General features: G+C 40.9%; 1 protein-coding gene across 1 annotated transcript in view; it reads right to left on the bottom strand.

Moving 5' to 3' along the window:
- Ppapdc1a (phosphatidic acid phosphatase type 2 domain containing 1A) overlaps positions 1-17,723 on the bottom strand; it is a 130,063-nt gene that overhangs the window by 58,360 nt on the left and 53,980 nt on the right. Inside the window, exons 3-5 of the mRNA XM_005412174.2 lie at positions 16,822-16,912; positions 12,074-12,137; positions 10,247-10,371 (exon numbers count right to left, since the gene is read on the bottom strand). Of these exons, the coding sequence (XP_005412231.1) occupies positions 10,247-10,371; positions 12,074-12,137; positions 16,822-16,912 (280 nt within the window). The remainder of the gene's footprint in view (positions 1-10,246; positions 10,372-12,073; positions 12,138-16,821; positions 16,913-17,723) is intronic.

The raw sequence follows: 17,723 nt of genomic DNA, 5'->3' as shown, positions 1-17,723 counted from the left end.
AATAGAAATAAATGAATTACTGATGCATGCTACAATATAAATGAACATTGCAGACTTCATGCTAAATGAAACAAGACAGTTTTGTACTACATACTGTATGATCCTTTTATATAAAATGTTCAGGATAGGCAGATTTATACATTAAAAGGCTATTATCAGTAGTTGCTTAGGGGTATGTAGTGAAAGCTAATGGATTCAGGCTTTTATTAAGTTTTTTTTGAGAGTTAGGCTTCTCTTTTTTGGGAGAGTTTCTTTCTGCTCTAAAATCAGATTGTGAAAATTCTATGAATATATTACAAACCACGTACTATAAACATTTACCATGAATTACTTTAAATGGGTGAATTGTGTCACGTGAATTTTATTTCAATAAAGCTGTTAACAGAGATGTCTTTTAGTGGGAATTTTTTTGTACCAAAACTTACAAAAACATTGCTGAGAAAAATTAAAGAACTAAATAAATGGAGGATTATACTATGTTCATGGATTTGAACATTTGATATCAATTCTCCCTCAGAGAAACCTATTGATCCTGTGTAATCTCTATTCTAATTCCAGTAAGCTTTCTTACAGAAAGAGTAAACAGAGTCTAAATCTGTATGGAAAAATAAAGAATGTTAAATTGTCAAAAGTAATTGAGAAGGGCCGGGGGAACACCTCAGCAGCATAAGCACCTGCCTGGCAAGTGCAAGGTCCTGAGTTTGATTCCCAGTACCAAAAAAAAAAAAAAAAAAAAAAATTGAGAAACAAAGGACAGAGATGAAGGAATTAAATTGCCTGGTGTACTCTATAGCTACAATAGTCAGTATAGTGTGGTCTGGCATAGGGAGAGGAACACAGGTTAATGGACAGTCAGTGGAGTGCAGAAAGAGACCCATAGAACCTGGAATGTTCATATTTTACCAGTGGTAATGTAAACTGATAATAGGCATATTGTAAGAAGATCTTCTAATGTTAGACATGGAGATAACTTTTAACCTAGCAATATCACGCAGGGGTTTTTAGCCAACATAAAATGGCAACATACATCCTTTGAAATAAAAGCACACAAGTGCACAATTTGTACATTCTATTAATTCTTGCAAAGCCATTAAAAAACTCCACAGTGGAAGTGTTTTCAACAAATGTTGCTGAAAAACTGGGTGTTGATACAGAAAAGCTTGAATTTAAAGGCTCAGATTATGAATAAAAAATTAATTTGAGAAAAGCCTAAATGTAAAACCCCAATTTATAAAGTTTTAAAAGAAAACTACAAAAGATAAAAGTGGTAAGCTAGATTTAATCACAACTGGAAATGACTGCTCATCAGAAGACACAATTAAAGTGAACAGGTAAGTCTCTCATCACCATGATGGGAGGAAATGTTCACAAAACATCTTATAGAAGCCTTGTAACATAATACGGGGAAATTCACAAATTAACCACAAATGAACACAAAAGAATTTAACACAGAATTTGAACAGACAATATGCAAGCAGAAAGCTCTGTGAATGGCCAATATACAAAAGACAGAGTACACAACACTAGTCATCAGAGAAACATAAACTAAAATCACAGCAAAAGACCACTATATGCCTCCCAACACAACTACCATTTAAAAGACTGATAGCACCAAATACCTATAGTGAAGATACACAGAACCTGGAATGTTCATATTTTGCCAGTGGTAATAGGCATATTGTAAGAAGATCTGGAAGTTTCTTCTAATGTTAGACATGGAGATAACTTTTAAACTGGCAATATCACTCACAGGATTTTAGCCAACATGAAATGGCAACATACATCCTTTGAAATAAAAGCACACAAGTGCACAACAGGAAAAAACAGGGAAAAAATTACTGACATCTGCAAGGTCCCAGACACCCCAAAAAAATCACTGTATGATTCCATTATATGAAGTTTTAAATAGGCAAAGCTAATCTAAAATTTAAAAAAAGGGAAAAGAAACCTGAACCATGGCTGCCTCCTTCAAGGGTATAAAGATTGGAAGTGAAAAGATATGAACTTGCTGGGATTATGGAAATGCTCTACATCGTGATGGGAAAGTAGGCATCTCAGTGTGTCCTCTCAGAATTGGTTAGCTGTGCTTTATGCGCTTCAGAGCAATTTTACTGTAACATGCTAAAATTCTAAAAAAAATATCAATGAGTGGTGATGAGAAGTGTGTACAGAAAAACAGAAAACAAGAAGAGAAAATGCTGTACCTGGGGATGTGGATTCATTCTGTATTATGTTTTGTTTTATATGTTTGAAATTTTTATAATAAAAAGTTGAAGCGAGAAGAAGGAAGGAAGGAAGGAAGGAAGGAAGGAAGGAAGGAAGGAAGGAAGGAAGGGAGGGAACGGGGATGGGAAGAAGGATGGAATTACAATCTTTAAGATGACCTCAACTTCGCAAATAAAAATCAAATAGTGAACCAATTATTTGAGGAGGAATATTTTGAAGGAATTAAACATTATTTATTTCCAAAAGCATTCTATTCATCCAGGCCAGGAACATGGAGATTGGATGAATTTAACGTATATTGATTCATATTTTCCATATATTGGTTAAGTACTGTGGAGCAGCTTCTCAGCCTGACTCTCCTGAAATTTTGAACTGTATGATTCTTTGTTGTGGGGCTGTCTTATTCATTGCTGTTGGATGCTGAACAGCATTCTTGGCTTCTGTGACACCAGCAGATCACCCCTTACACACATGCACACACACAAACACATTTGTGACAACCTAAAATGTCCCCAGACATTACCAACTGCCTCCTGGGGACAAAATAGCCCTGTTAAAAGTCACAGCCCTAGAACATGCATGTTTAATCAGCATGCTGTCACCCCATGGGGGAATGAAAATGGGATTCCTCTAAGGAAGATAAGCGTAGCTATTATGATGATTTGGGATGGAAAACTGTTATTAAGAACTACAGGAGTTCTTGCCAAATTTGCTGATGTCCCTTTACACAACGGTGAACTAGGGAGCTTTCATATGTGAGTACATTAACAGTTTATACAACAAATTTGTGATATTAAAATTTCCTGGTAGGAGTTAGGGAGAAAAAGTCTAAAAGGCTCCCTTCAGAGGAGGGCTGATAATGAACACGGGGTTGAGAAACAACACTGCTCCCCAAATGGATACAACCCTGCTTTAAGGACTCATCCCCTGTAGGAGTTTGGCATCCCCAAAGCAAGCCCTCCAGAATGTACGGAATCTTCACTTCGGTAGAAAGGTGCGGTAAAATAAGTACAGTTGCTTCCTACAATCTCTGTAGTTGTCTTGAAAGTAGAAATACATAAAAATAAAGATTTTAGGGAAAACACCTATGAAGGGCTCTTGCCAAGTTCGCTGATGTCCCTCAACATGACAGTGAACCCGGAAGCTTCCTTTTAAGTTACAGAAGAATCCACACAAGGTGGGCTGACCTCAGGCAAATGCCTACCAGTATGTTCTGGCTGAACCTGTGATCTGTACAGCCTGTACCATGTTACACAATGCTCAAAAGAAGAAAGAAGAAAAGAGCAGTTTCCAACCACCCCACCTTCCAGCAAACTCCTGGACAGCAACTTCCTTTTATAAAATGACACAAAATGAATGAATCTGGCAATTTCCTTTACTTTCCTATTTCCTCTTTCTTCATGCAAGAGCCTACCAGCCACTCTAAGAAGCAGATTGTTTATAGTATTGATTATTCATGCTCCATGGAGTTAAACCTATCACAGATGATATCTTGTGATAATTTCCCAATTCCTAGTTAAAACCTAGTTAGATTTCTTCCGCGGAAGAAAACTCCCAAATGCTCAGCCTGCAAAGACCTGTAGCATGTACACTCCACTCTCAAGGACTCTGCCATCAAACGCAAGGCTGAGGCTGAACAAGAACATAACAGCAATTTGTTCCTCAGCAACAAAGACATCAGAACATCATGCTGGCTTATCCGAGTTTAAAATGACAGAGGAAAGAAGCAGCAATGGTGCAATGGCCAATTTTACATGGCAACGTAGCTAGGTCATGGTGGTCAGCTGTTTTATCAATGACCAGTCTAGGTGCTGTGAGGATATTTTTAGAATTGATGAACATTTACAACCAGTTGACTTTGAGCAACAAAATGACCCTCCCAACTGTGAACGAGCCCCACCCAATCAGTTGCTGGCCTTAAGAGTAAAGACTGAGATGTCCCAAATACGAAGGAATACTGTCTTCAAGACTGTTGCACATAAACGGTACATGAGTATCATCAGCCTGCTAATCTGCTGGCAGATTTCAAGCTCGAGACTGTAACATCAGCTTTTACATGAATTACCAAGTCAGCGGCCTGCCCTACAGATTTCAGATATGCCAGCCCCCACAACCTCGTGAGCCAATTCCTTATAGACTGATGGAGGGATAGATACAGAGAAAGAAATACACTCTATTGGTTCTGGGAAAACCTGATTTACATAAATAGGAACCAAGATCCCATCTGGCAGAACCTGAACTCCACACCGCTAGGTGAAGGTAGAAAGAGGATAGCAGGGCAGCTAATGGCTTGCAGAGCAGAAAGATACATGTTTATGTCTGTAGAGGCCATTGCTGATGAGGAGCAACCCTTCATTCAGCAGGGCAGGACAAGGCTTTGGAGCCAGAGGCGTGGGGTATGTGGAAGGCATGACTGTACAACTAGACTGAAAGCTGGAAGATTAAGTGACAGTCTGAAGAATGACCCCAGAGCACACAGGCATTCTTCATAGGTCCTAGCATGCCAGGCCCATGCACAGGTATAGGAGACAAGCAGCCTCTTCTGAGGTTCACAGAACCTCCAGGTAAAGACCAGAGCTAACACTGAGGGCCAACCAATAAACCCAGGAGAGCAAGGTGTAAAAACACACAAAGAGAACGAGAGAGCAGGCAAAACCTGCAAACAAAAAGAGCAAGATGTTAACATTTTAAGTCAGTGAAAGAAAGAGATTTTAGACATTAAAAATATGCAGGCCATAGTGACATTTCCATAGAAGGGTTAGTACACATTATTTTTCATCTCCAACAGATGAACAAGCATGACAAAGAGACAATAAGAGAGAAAAGAACAAAGAAGATAAAATCAGTGCAGGAGACTCAAAGTTTGTAGAGAAGGAATAGGTAATAGGTGAAGTAACAAAAGTTTCAGATTAAAAATGACCCATTAAATAACTGGAACAAGAAATATGAAGAAAGAAATACAGGAAGCTACATCTTTGTAAAACCTCAGGTGCTCTAGAGGTGCCAAAGAAAAAACAGAGGAAAGCAACACCAGCAGACCTCTCCCAGGTACACTGTAAACTGCAGTTGTGCAAGGCAATGATTTTCAACCTGGATTCTATATGTGGCAAAAGAATGGAAAAGACTTCAAACATAAAAATCCCAAAACATATAACTCCTATGCAGTCTTTGGTGGACATCTATAAGAGAAAAGTCCTTTTTTATTCCTGGCAGCTGTCCCTGTGACCCGCAGCGCGTTTTCAGGTCCTTGGTCCCAGAACATGGTTTTCTAGTGATTGGTGTTTGCTCTCAACCTCAAAAAAAAATGTAGGCCCTAATGCACCTTTGTCCCTTTCCCACACGGCTAGACCAGGACCTACTAAACACTAAGGCCTCAGGAGAATCTGCTGAACCTTCATCAGCCGGACATATCTTTTAGACTTTCTCTGCTATTTAAATAATGAACCCCTTGAGCAACAGCTGCCCCTTTCTATGTTATAGTGGATTTGTTTAAAAATGAAACAGCCACATTCCCAATGTAGTACATTGGTTTGGTTTTGGTAATGCTTTCTAATTCTACTAGTTTGCAGCATGGTGGGCAGCAGGGTTGGTGAACTTTCTCTATAAAGGCCCAGATAATAAGTATTTTCAATTTTGTGGGCCATAAGTCTCTCTGGCAGCTACTCAACTCTGTCACTGTACAGTGAAAGCAAACACAGACAATATGTAAATGAACAGGCATCTCTGCAATCCAGAAAAACTTAACTTATAGACACACACAGGCCCCAGATGTGGTCCTCGTGCTGTCATGTGATGACACCCAAGAAGCCTGTTGCTTTCTTCATTCCCAACATTTTTACAGGACAGATGTTTTCCAACAGCTTAACTTGGCATTAATTCATTTTCTCCTACTTTTCTTTCTTAAATTTACCTTCTTTCTGGAAGCTGAATCAATCCCCAGTCAGAAGTTGAGATTATACTATGAGAGACAATTCTCTGTTCAGAATAGCCCTCCATTCAGGCCCTGGGGGAAGATGCACTGCCTATCTCCTCTTTAAATTCAAGGCTTCTCCCAGGTTGGAAGGAAACCATTTGCTCTTTGAAAGTGACCTCTGACCTTCTAGTCAAGGAGGGTTTCCAATGCTTCGCAGAGCAAGTTCTGAAAGTGCTGCTGTATGGGTGTGCTACTTGCAGAGAAAAGGCCTCATAAGTACTCCAGGCTAGAGTTGTTTGGCTGCTTATGATAGAATAAGAATAAGATCCTTTATTTCCAAAAGAAATCAATGTTTGTTCTTAAAGTTCCAAGAAAACCAACTGTTCTACCAGATAGTAGGAAGATACGGACTATCTTGCAGGATCCAATTATCCGTGAACAGAGAGAAACAAAACCCACATCTCCCTAGGCTGGGAGATAAATCCCTTAGTTCCGAACACCTCTGCAAGTCACTCAAATGCAACCTAAAAAATTGATTTTTTTTTTTTTCTTAAAGAAGACAGAGTTTGTGTAACAAAATGAGTGTCCACCAAGGTCATCTCCTTTGAGGAGCAACAAGTCATAGGAATCACAAAGCCTCCTGTAAGCTACAATAAGGAAGCCACAAAACAGAACTGATAGCTTTTTAAACTGGATACAGCAGCTCACTTCAAACCAGTCACTGCCCTGTCATAAATAGGAGAAAGAGAGCAGATAAAAACACCACGGTCAATGCTTAGAGGCTGGGTAGGATTCTGCATCTGCCAACTAGTAAAAATCCACAATGTTTTAAGTAGCATCTGAAGCAAAACACAGGAACTGCCTCTGCCAAAAAGCCTGTCCAGCACAGATCAACATCAGTCACACATTTGACAGGGCAGCCAATGGGAAGCCCTGTGAGAAAAGGTTTTTTCATGACTGAAAGAGAAAATGTGCATCTAAAGCAAACATTTTTGTCATGGCTGGCCAGTGATCTCTGAGATCCAGCCATCTCTCTGCATTAGGTATTCACAGGAGAGCTAGTCTTGCCCAAGTTCATATTCAACAGCAAACAATAAACCGACTAGTCCTCAGTTAACCATTTAGAAAGCCAGGATTCAGGTTTTCTTGTCATATGAAAGGGCTTTAACTTGTTAGTGCTTTTAGTTTTTGAAGCCCCTTAAAATTCAGCCTCAAGTCTTTAGGAGGACAGAATACATCCTAAAAAAGTAAGTGAGAACAAAAACCAAAAATAGAGGATTTGAGTGAGCAGATGAAGCTGAACTCAGGTGATGATTATTCCAGGTTCCCAGACACAGTGGCATCTTGGGAATCCCTGAATAAAGACACAATAAGTCAGTGCAACACCTCCAGCTGGTACAGTACCTACTATGCCTCCAAAACAGATACTCAAACTGTGATTTCATAGAGAAAAGAAAAAAGAATTGGGAAGGAAGCAATTCCAGATGGCTGTTAGGCCCCAAGGGACAGGAAGGACACCAGAAGAAACCTGAGCCCCACATCTTCATACCTTGTCATGCCCCTTGCTACAGCACTCTCAGTGGATACTTTAAAGCAGCATATTCACAGTGACACGATTTCCCTCAATCTATTTCATGACTCTAAAGTCAAACCCCTTCCATCCTTTTGATATGAATCTCTGCATTTGTTGCCTAGGGCAGCTGCAGAATGGAAAATTCATACAAACTAGGTGGTTTAAAGCAACAGGCATCATTGTTCACAGTTCTGGAGACCAGGACGTCTAAAACCAGTGTGTCATCCAGGCCATGATCCTTCTAAATGCTCTGGGGAAGAACTGCTCCTGCCTCTTCCAGTTCTGGTGGCTATGGGCATCACCTGGCTCAAGGCCGCACCACTCTCACCTGCCAGTGTCTTCATTCGCCCTTCTGCCAGTGTCTCTATCTCACAGCTCCCCCTGTACTTCTCTGACAAGGGAAGCTGTCATCAGGCTTAGGGCCCGTCCTACATCCAAAATGACCTCAAGATCCTTAGTTACATTTGCAGAAACTCTGTTCTTTCTTTTCTTTGTTTCTTTCTCTCTTTCTTCCTTCTTTTTTCTTCCTTCCTTCCTTCCTTTTCTCTCTTTCTTTCCTTTTTTTCTGCCATATAAAATGGTGGGGTTTTTTTTGTTTGTTTTTTGTGGTACCAAGAATTGAACACAGGGCCTTTGCACTGAGGTAAGTCCCCAATCCTTCTTTAATTTCTCTCTTTTTCTGAGCTAGGGTCTCATTAAATACTAATTTGCTTAAACTTGTGATTCTGTTTCTTCAGCCCCACAGATAAAACAATGTTTTAAAAAAGTAAAAATATACATACTGAAATGATTATTACAGTCAAATTAACATACCTATCTCAGTTATCATGTATATGTGTGTATGTGTGTATGGGGAGGGTATGAGGACCCCTGAAATTACACTCATCAAATGTCCAGTATATAATACATTATTACTAACTAATTTTTATTGCAGAATAAAGTGATTTACAGGTTCCAGAGGCTAGGACTTAGACATACTTTTTCTGAGAGGGAGTAGAATGTAACCTACTGTAGTCTCTAAAAACCAGAGTAAAAAAATGAGTTATTTATTTAAATTAATATGAGCAGTGAATACTTCATCAAAGGCCCACGGCACCCCCATGTCAGAGGCTGTTGTCCTCCGACAAGTAATTGTGGCTACCTGAGCTCCACAGCCCTTGTGTGTGGAACAGGAATGACCCCAGTCTTGGAGGTAATGGTGTAGATTGACGGCGATTCATTCAAAGTGCCTGGCACCCCTGCACCTTGTTGACAGACAATAGTTTCCAGGGATTCTGAGTAAAATGTCCAAAACCACTCCATAGGAAAAAGCATTCTGTCATTTCTCAGACCAGTCACTAACAGTGTGTCTTGGGTATGGTGTTTAGGGGGAATAAAACAAAAGATTAAGATAGAAGACCTATCCAAGGTAAGTGGTGATCACAGCTGTGGGGAAGCAAGGACTCCACATCATAAGAAAGCCTGTCCCATTTCAAGCAGTCGTTCACAGTTCCCCAACCGTCCAACTTAATATGCAGTATGGAACAAACTATGAGTTCCCCAAGGCATGAGCTGCATCAGATTTATCTTTGTGACCCTAATGCCTGGCACCACACCTGACACCTAAGCCATTTAATAAATATTGATAAAATGAATGCAGACATAAGTCACGATATTCTGGAAATGTCAGCTCTAGCAGTAAATAATAATAAGGATAGTTACTCTTTGTCTGAAGTTGTGATTCTAAGTGCTTTATGTGGGCTAAATTTATTGTGTGGGTTAGGTAAAGAGTGTTCACCTATGCAGTGACCATGGAAGGAGGTCCAGAAGTGTTAGTGATCAATACTAGTTATTGCAATCCTTACTCCAATCAGTAATGGAGATATTCTTATTCCCAATTCACACAGCAGGGATGGAGACTCTGAAAGGTTACATCACAGAGCTAAGATCAGACAGAATCAGGATTTGCCACAATTCAAAGACCTGTGTTCTTTCTAGTATGCTGCACTGCTCCTGGTTGGAATTATTTAGTCATGCTATAAATCTGGCCCAAGCTCACACAAGCTATACACTGGTGTGTGTGTGTGTGTGTGCGTACACACACACATGCATCTATGTGCAAGTATCTGAATAAGCATTATGAATATATGTGTACATATATATGCTGTATGTGTGTATACACACAATGTAAGAATTGAAGAAATAAACTAGATAACACTGAGCTGAAAACTGTCAAATCCCAGAGAATACGGCAAAATCCCTGGCGTTATCAGGTTTCTGAATCTCATTGCCAAGGGGAAAAGTGTCACATGTCATACCTTGTCCAGGTCATAGAAGCAACACGTGCAGAACTTTGTAAACTCTGAAGCATCATCTGCAGCTTATTAACTTCCTGTTGAACACCTTGTTTCTAAGCCAACCACCCCCACAGTGAAGAAAAATGAACTGTGCTTAGCATTCATGTACCAGTGCTTTTCTACCCATCTCAACCTCTCCAGACAATGACTGGGAAATGTGAGCGGGGGAACTAAAGAGTGTTCCAGCCATGAACTTACACGAGGAATGTATGCTGGGGAAGCTTTTGCGGCCCTCCGACACCAGGTCAGGGTCACCTGTGCAGTGCATTTCCGAGTTCATCACTCCATCTGGAAAGCAGCGGTAAAAGAAATCGGGGCGAGGTCTACAAAAAACACCATGGACATTTTCAATATAAAATGCTGCCATCACAAACAAGCCCCAAGCTGACTCCACCCCCCATGGCCCCAATCCCTCCTCAAGCCAACTCTGCTATTTACATTGAGCTCCCCACAGAACACTCTAGACATGTTGGCTGGGGAAGCTCGGGCTTTGGGGTTGGAGAGAACTGAACTGGAATTCTTGCTCACCACTTACTAGTTCTGTGACTCAAGGAAAGTCACTCAGCCTCTCCCAACCTCAGTTTCCACCTCTGAAAAAGGCAGAAATCAGTGAATATCTATCCACATATGAGGTCTTGAGTATTAAGTGACATGACAGAAGACGAACCTGAACCCAATGTAAATGGAATAAAAGGTACTTCCTGCCATGAGCTACCATACCACCAATCCAGAGACTGCTTCTAGAATCCAAGATGCCAAGTATTCATTTCTATGTGCTTAATTTTAGTGCTCAACAGCAGGTCCCACTTAACCTCTCTGACAAGACTTAGAAGCTCAGGTGCACACAGAACTCAATGACCGAGGTTGGCTACTCTAGTCTAAGGAATGGGAAAGAGGCCTTCAGAGGGTAGAAGGGAGTCCTGACTCTGAAGCTGAGACTTTGCAACAACCACAACTAATATTCCTAAGCACTCCCTGGGTTCTACACACAGTGAGAAGCACTGCCAGTTCATCATACTTTGTGACTCATGAGAATTCTGAGTCTGACCCCGGAAATTTCTTCATTTTACAGGTGCAAAAACTGAAGGCTTAGGAAGATAAAACTCTTGCACAAGGTTACACATAACCTGAAAGCTCTGAACCCCAGCAATTGGATCTTATGCCTAAGCACTTCACCTCACTTTCATATGAGGATATGTGATGGTCCAGCACTTTACAGTAATCCAACTAATATTTTCTGAGTACCTACCATGATGGAGGATGTGCTAATGCTGCAAATGTAGCACTCCTTCTTTGCACATTGGGTTACAGTTCACATACACTACCTTGCTGCCCCACCCCCACTCCCCACCCCCAGCTCTGAGATATTTTATGCACCTTCCACCCGCTCTGTGCTGGGCCAGCAGCCTCCCTGAAGCCAATAATCAGTTAACACTGAGGTTGTAAGAGGGCAATATCACTCGCCATTTACATAAATATTCAGGGTCCAAATTTGGTATTAAACTGAGGCCTCAGGACTTCTAATCTCTACAGAGACAAACTCTCTACTACTAATTATAGAAAAAAGAAAAACAAATTGACAGCAGACGTCATTTCTTAGGAGTGATGAGAAAAATGTTCTGTAAACCCAACCTCAGATGCCCCATATATCTCATCCCAAAAAGAACAATAAAAAATAACTGTATTTATTAGAAGCAAAGCCGACAAGTGAGTGAGTATCTGGCATAGTCCTGACATAGCAGTGGGTGGCCCTCAAAATGCCCAAGGCAGTTACTGGCCCACAAAAATGTACACTCAGTGGACATTTTCTTACTATTGATCTCCTACTTTCTGAAACAGTTCACAACTCAAAGAAAAGAAAAGATCTGTGATGAAGACAAAAACCGTAGATGGAAACAATTTAAAGACAGACTAAAAGAGCTCAAGTTTGTCCTATCCAATGTTCTCAAGCCATGGTTCCTATATAGATGACCTTGATTATCACCACTTGTTCTAAGTCACCATTTGTTTCTTTTTGAAACTTACCTTCCCACTATTAACTTAATAGTGTTTGTGCAGACTCCATTCAAGGCAAGAGCCAAGGATACAGCTACAAAACAAAACCAATAGAAAAATAACCAGCTGGCTCTCAAATCCAAATCATCATATCACTATCATTATCATCAGCGCCATCACCATCACCATCATCACCACCATCATCACCATTACCACGAGCACCATTATCATCATCATCACCATGATCACCATCATCATTACCATTGTTTTGTTGTAATACTTTTTAATTTATTACCATAGAGATACGAACCACTACTATAAAAACAGAAACTTTGTTGTTAGAGCAAAATATAATCAGGGCAGGACTTTAAAGAGTGATTCACAAATTTCTAGGCCACCATGACATGAAATTTCTTTCTCTTCCTTGACAGAAAGTTTCAACATCACAGAGGAGTCCATCTGTCACTTTCTGGTCTGATATGAACAGATTTAATATGGCAGCATATAGAATTTGTTTTACTGGTAGCAAAAGACAACTATTTTTATTTCCTCCTGACAACCTTCTTAGATATCACTCTAATCAGAGCAGCTGTTGGAGGCCTACTGTGAAATAGGACAACCCCACCAAGCCACTGTGTCATTGTTGACCCATCACCTGCTCACAGCTGTCTATTTGTTACCAATAAATCACTCTTTTTGAAAAGGGGAAAACTCCATATGCCTCCCTGTGCTTTGAGGAGGTTTGCCAAGGTAGTGCTTTTTGTCATTTAAAATAGCTAGTACTCTGCAATACATTTTTTAAAAATGCACAGCACAGAGCCCTTCTCCAAGCCACCTGGATAGACTTGGCCAGATGAACTCCAGATCATCCAAAGGGTGCAGGCGGCATGAATCACAGAGCTTGCCCTAGAAAAACTGTGCACCCCTCTCTTGTGGTTTATCAAGAGTGCACCAAGGCACAGGCCTTACCCTCAATGTGATGAGGGTCAAATGCCTTACATAAGCAATAAAAACCTTTTGATGCCCTATTCCACTGCTTTGTTGAATAATATAGCATGTGAGCTACCATTTCCCATTGGCAAATATTAACTACTCAGTGCTGAGATTTATGTAAGAAGAAAGCAATGCTGGGGCATTTTTGGGAAGAAGCTGCCTGGAGCAATTCACAGCCATCAAGGGAGACAAATGTGTTATTCTATCAAGAAAAAAGTACTGTGGAGTGTGGCCTGCACAGTCACCAAGGACATATACTACTGGAACTGGGACAGAACCACCTGCTTTAACAAGCAGACAAAATGGGAGGGACACGTTTGTCAAAGGAAATCAATAGTCTGAGTGGAGATGGGTCATGAGCTGTATTCAAGTGGGGTGGCAAAGGAAGGACAGGCCATAGCTGGAAAGCAGAGCATGAGTCAGCACCAGAACACTGTAGTGAAAACCCAGAGCACGCAATCAGGGTGTATAAGTTGGACCAAGTGTTGCGGACAAAGGAAGATCTGCTATACTTGTATCCTGCACACACAAGCACTTTCTTCGAAAAACATGAGCTTCCCTCTCTCTCACAAACTGAGAGCTGTGAGATCACAAGGAAATGATGATGGTCTTTTACCTGTTAGGGCTCACCTGGCAGGCATGTTGCTGTGTTTTCTCAGAAAGGTGGAGTTCGTTCTTATCCTGATTAAAGTATGGCCTTTGCAGAGATAAACTCTATCAGAGCAAGCATCTGTAGCTGATCTCCCAGGCCTCTATACATCTTGGTGGACTTTATACACAGCTCCATCTACCCAGAACACTACATACTCCTCTAACCTCTGAGTTTGGAGGGCTATCTCAACACAGAGTAGTTTTTCAAAAAGTTTAAAGTAGTTGAACAAAAAAATTTGTGGATGTGATACAACCAGTTCTCTGATTTAAATGCCCTAAGGAGAGAGAGGATGGGAAACTGAAGTGATGATATTTAGTGTAGAAGCCATCCTGCACTCTGGAAGTACACTGAGTTGATTAATATTTTCACCTGAACAGCACAACCCGCAGGAGACCAACACAGGGACGCTTCACAATATTAGAGAGCAGGCTATGGTCAGATTACACTATTTTTTTTTTTTTTTTTTTTTTGGTTTTTCTCCGGTACCGGGAACCGAACTCACAACCTTGCGCTTGCCAGGCACAGATTACACTATTGATGGGCTGGACAAGAAGTGAAATTAATGGTTCCAATCAGGAGTGCTTGTTGGTTAACAGTAACCTAATGGGTCTGTCTCATAGGCTGTTTTCACTGCATCCCACAACACTGTTTGAAAGAGGGACCAGGAATATAAACTAGATTGTGTCTAATAAAGAGATTCAAAGCAATAATTACTACAAGTTGACTTGCAAGGGGCTCATACTGGTTAGAAGCATTCTAGAGGCTTAGGGGTTTTTTCTTGCGTCTTTTGTTATGGGAAATTCAGCATCACAGCACTCCCAGAACAAGGTTCTCTTTATAGTCTTGGGTGCTCTGCAGCGTGAATTCCTAAAAACTCCATGCTAGATGGGGCAAAGCTCACTCTCCACATCCAGCTCTAAATGCATGCATGTGACCACTGTGCATATACAGAGAATGGGAGCAACTAGGGCCCATGTCTGGAAGTGTATTACCTAGTTAAAGAAGACACCCAAGAACCTAACACCTCATACTGTGATAGTGCTCAATTCCAGACATTAACAAACACCTAGTTTTCAGATCATTTCTCCAACCCCTACTTTCAAGCCTTATTAAAAGCAGTGATTGTTTTAAAACCTAAAAGCAGCGACTGTTTTAAAACCCCATGCACAATCGGCTCTTCATCATTTCTACAGGGCAGACTCTCATTTATTTAGGCAAACAGAGCATTCAATAATTCCACCTTCTTGGTTAACATGTAGGAAGCAGAGTACAGTGTTCAATTTTGAAATGTCACCCTAAGGGAGATTTAGCTGAGAATGAAAATGTCTAGAAAAGGTAACTGTGAGCTACTTACTGCCATCACAACAGCCCAACTCCAAAAGCCAGCAGTAAATTATAAAAACAACCACAAAAGACAGTTCTTATCCACTGTTATTTATCTCAAGACTTTGTGCCAGGGGAACAAAAGGATCAAGAGTATATCCTGGGATTTCTAGGCCAACTTGGAGGATGCTTGGGGACCACAGTATTATTCATCCAAACACTGCCTGGCCACTTGAGCCATATGTGGAACTGCACTTGTGCCCTTGGGGGGAAAAATGACCTTTCTGCTTCCTCAGTTGAAGGGACCAAGGCCATGTGATCAAACTCCCAACCTACCAGAGAGAGGGCAACCCCAGCCTGGCCAGTGACTCATTACTTGGTGTTCTGACTACAAAATGAGTTGAGTCCAAGTCTATCTAGGGAGTCTAGACCAAGAAATACAGGGAACATCAGTGGTGGACACTAAAGCTGCACAACCAGACAGACACGGGGCAGAAGCAACATCACTGCAAGTGCAAGCCTCATACAAACTGAAGTTATGAGGCAGGAGAGATGAAGTAAGTGCAGACAGGAGTGTGAGGCTGGGGTTGGGAGGGAAAGAGGGAAGGCATATTTCAGGCAGAGGTGATCATAAGCTGAGAGGAGTCTCTTGTCTTGATGGCCCAGGTCGCCACCTCAGTCACCAGGAGGCTCCTGCATACTTTCTTCTTTCCTTCTTCTATTTCTCTGAGGTTAGTTATTTTAGCCTTGTAGTTAAATTCTTTATTTATTTGAGCTAATTTGAGAGGGATACTGTTATCCTGTTCCTTTAATTGAGAGTGGAGCTAAGTGCTGGTTGTGTAAAAAATGTCTGTGTTGTTGAAGGCAGACCCCCTGACTGTTCTGCATATCATAGATCATGGCTTAATCCTCATTCCTTACCTAGAAATGGAATACCCACATTTCAGCATAATGAAAAAGCACACCCATTAGTGAGGAATCTCCTTTTTCTAGATTTACTACCGTGCTGGATGGTGAATAAACACAACACACAAAACACAAATTTTGGGGTATCTGGCTAGCTTTTATGTGAGGTATCAAAAAAATCAACCTAATTTAAATTTCTTCAGGATCATAAATATGAAGGTTTAGCTATAGATTAGCTTATTTTAGTTGTTAAATAGGTAAATGTTGTTGGCTATCTCTTGAACTTATCGTTTTCTCAGCATTTGATATATAGGCCAGAAAACACTTAATCCTAAAATACGTAACTCTTGTCACATGCAGACATGGTTCAGCTTGGGAAGAATTTATAACAGTAGAGCTATGATCAGTGGCAAAGGCAGGCACACTTCACATAATGACAACTGTTTACCTCCCAAAATGTTCCCAAACTGAAGACAAGTTAGGAAATATGTTTCTAATCTAGTTTACACCTATCTTACCCATTTTTGTCCTCAGCACATATTGATTTCGGCAATGCCCATAGTATGATCCTACCGTGAGACTGGGCAGTCAGTGGGGACCATTTTAGATTTGCTTTGTCTAAGTGGACCACCACCCTACCACTAGACTTCAGCAGCCCAGATTTCTGATACGGATAACGCACAACCGTTAGCACCAAGGACAGCACCCAGGGCGCCCTGTGAAAATCCCTTTTATAAACTGTACATTGACTCTTCCCAGGCTTTAGGGTTAATCTTGTTTTGTTTTTTCCTGAGCTTAATCTGACCAAAGGAAAAGCCAGTTGGATGTAACTGCAATTTTTAAAAAAATGTGATCTAATTAAGTTCAGCCCCATCCCCTGAAGTAGAAACTGTGAATACTCCACCTAAGAAGGCTTCCTTAATTTCAGTCTTGTCTGTTCGCCGGATAATTTTCACCACACAAATAACAGCCAACGGTGTGAGGAAAGAAATTGCCTGGAAAACATAACAAATAATTCCTTGTGAGAATATCAGTTTGCTTTCAGAGGGACTGATTGATAATTACTCCCAGTTAGCTTCATTTCAACCCACTAGTTGAATGATCTTACTGACCTCCTGGCCTCCAACAAACAAGTACGATTTATAACTACATTGAGAGAATACACAGACTTAAAAAAACCAAAGGTCTGATTGTAGGTTATAATTGATTTGTAATTGCTGGGAGCTATGTTTAAAGTGGTGGCTTTTTAAACAGAAAAGAATAATCTATAATTACAATGATTCGTGGCTGCCAGGAACTCCCATGTGCTCCTCTGTTGAAGGATGTGAGAACTATTGGATTCTCATTTCCATCTCTCTGGCAACATGAGAGTGTGGGGCTTGCTTACAGTTAATTCATTTCCTTTGGGTGTTCTTTTGTTGAATTCATGTCTTCTGCAAATCAGAGGTTAGGTCTTCTGCATACAGTATATCCTCTTCCTTTCCTCCATTCCCCTCTCCCTACAAAGATATTCAGCACCTACTTAATGAATTAAGCTGGTAGGATCCAGAGGCAACCAGCACTCATTGAAAGCCTCCCATGAGGCAGCATCTGTGCGCGGTACTGTGAAGTCCCGAAGCCTCTTAAATACGCATGATGTGCTGCCTGCTCTGGGTTCAAGGACTAAATGATATGCCTTGAGACAAGCACATGGTGAGCGGCAAGGCCAAACTTGGAGACCAGGTTTTCTGTCTCTGATGTGGAGTCTTTAATCCAGCTTTCCATAGCCACTATGTTGTTTTTAAGCATTCTAGCAACCAAGGAAAA

Source organism: Chinchilla lanigera, unplaced genomic scaffold (genome assembly GCF_000276665.1).
Source record: "Chinchilla lanigera isolate Chin_1 unplaced genomic scaffold, ChiLan1.0 scaffold00150, whole genome shotgun sequence".
In the NCBI taxonomy this organism is placed as follows: Eukaryota; Metazoa; Chordata; class Mammalia; order Rodentia; family Chinchillidae; genus Chinchilla; species Chinchilla lanigera.
The sequence above is the reverse complement of the archived record's forward strand: the minus strand, read 5'-3'. Positions and strand labels throughout refer to the sequence as shown.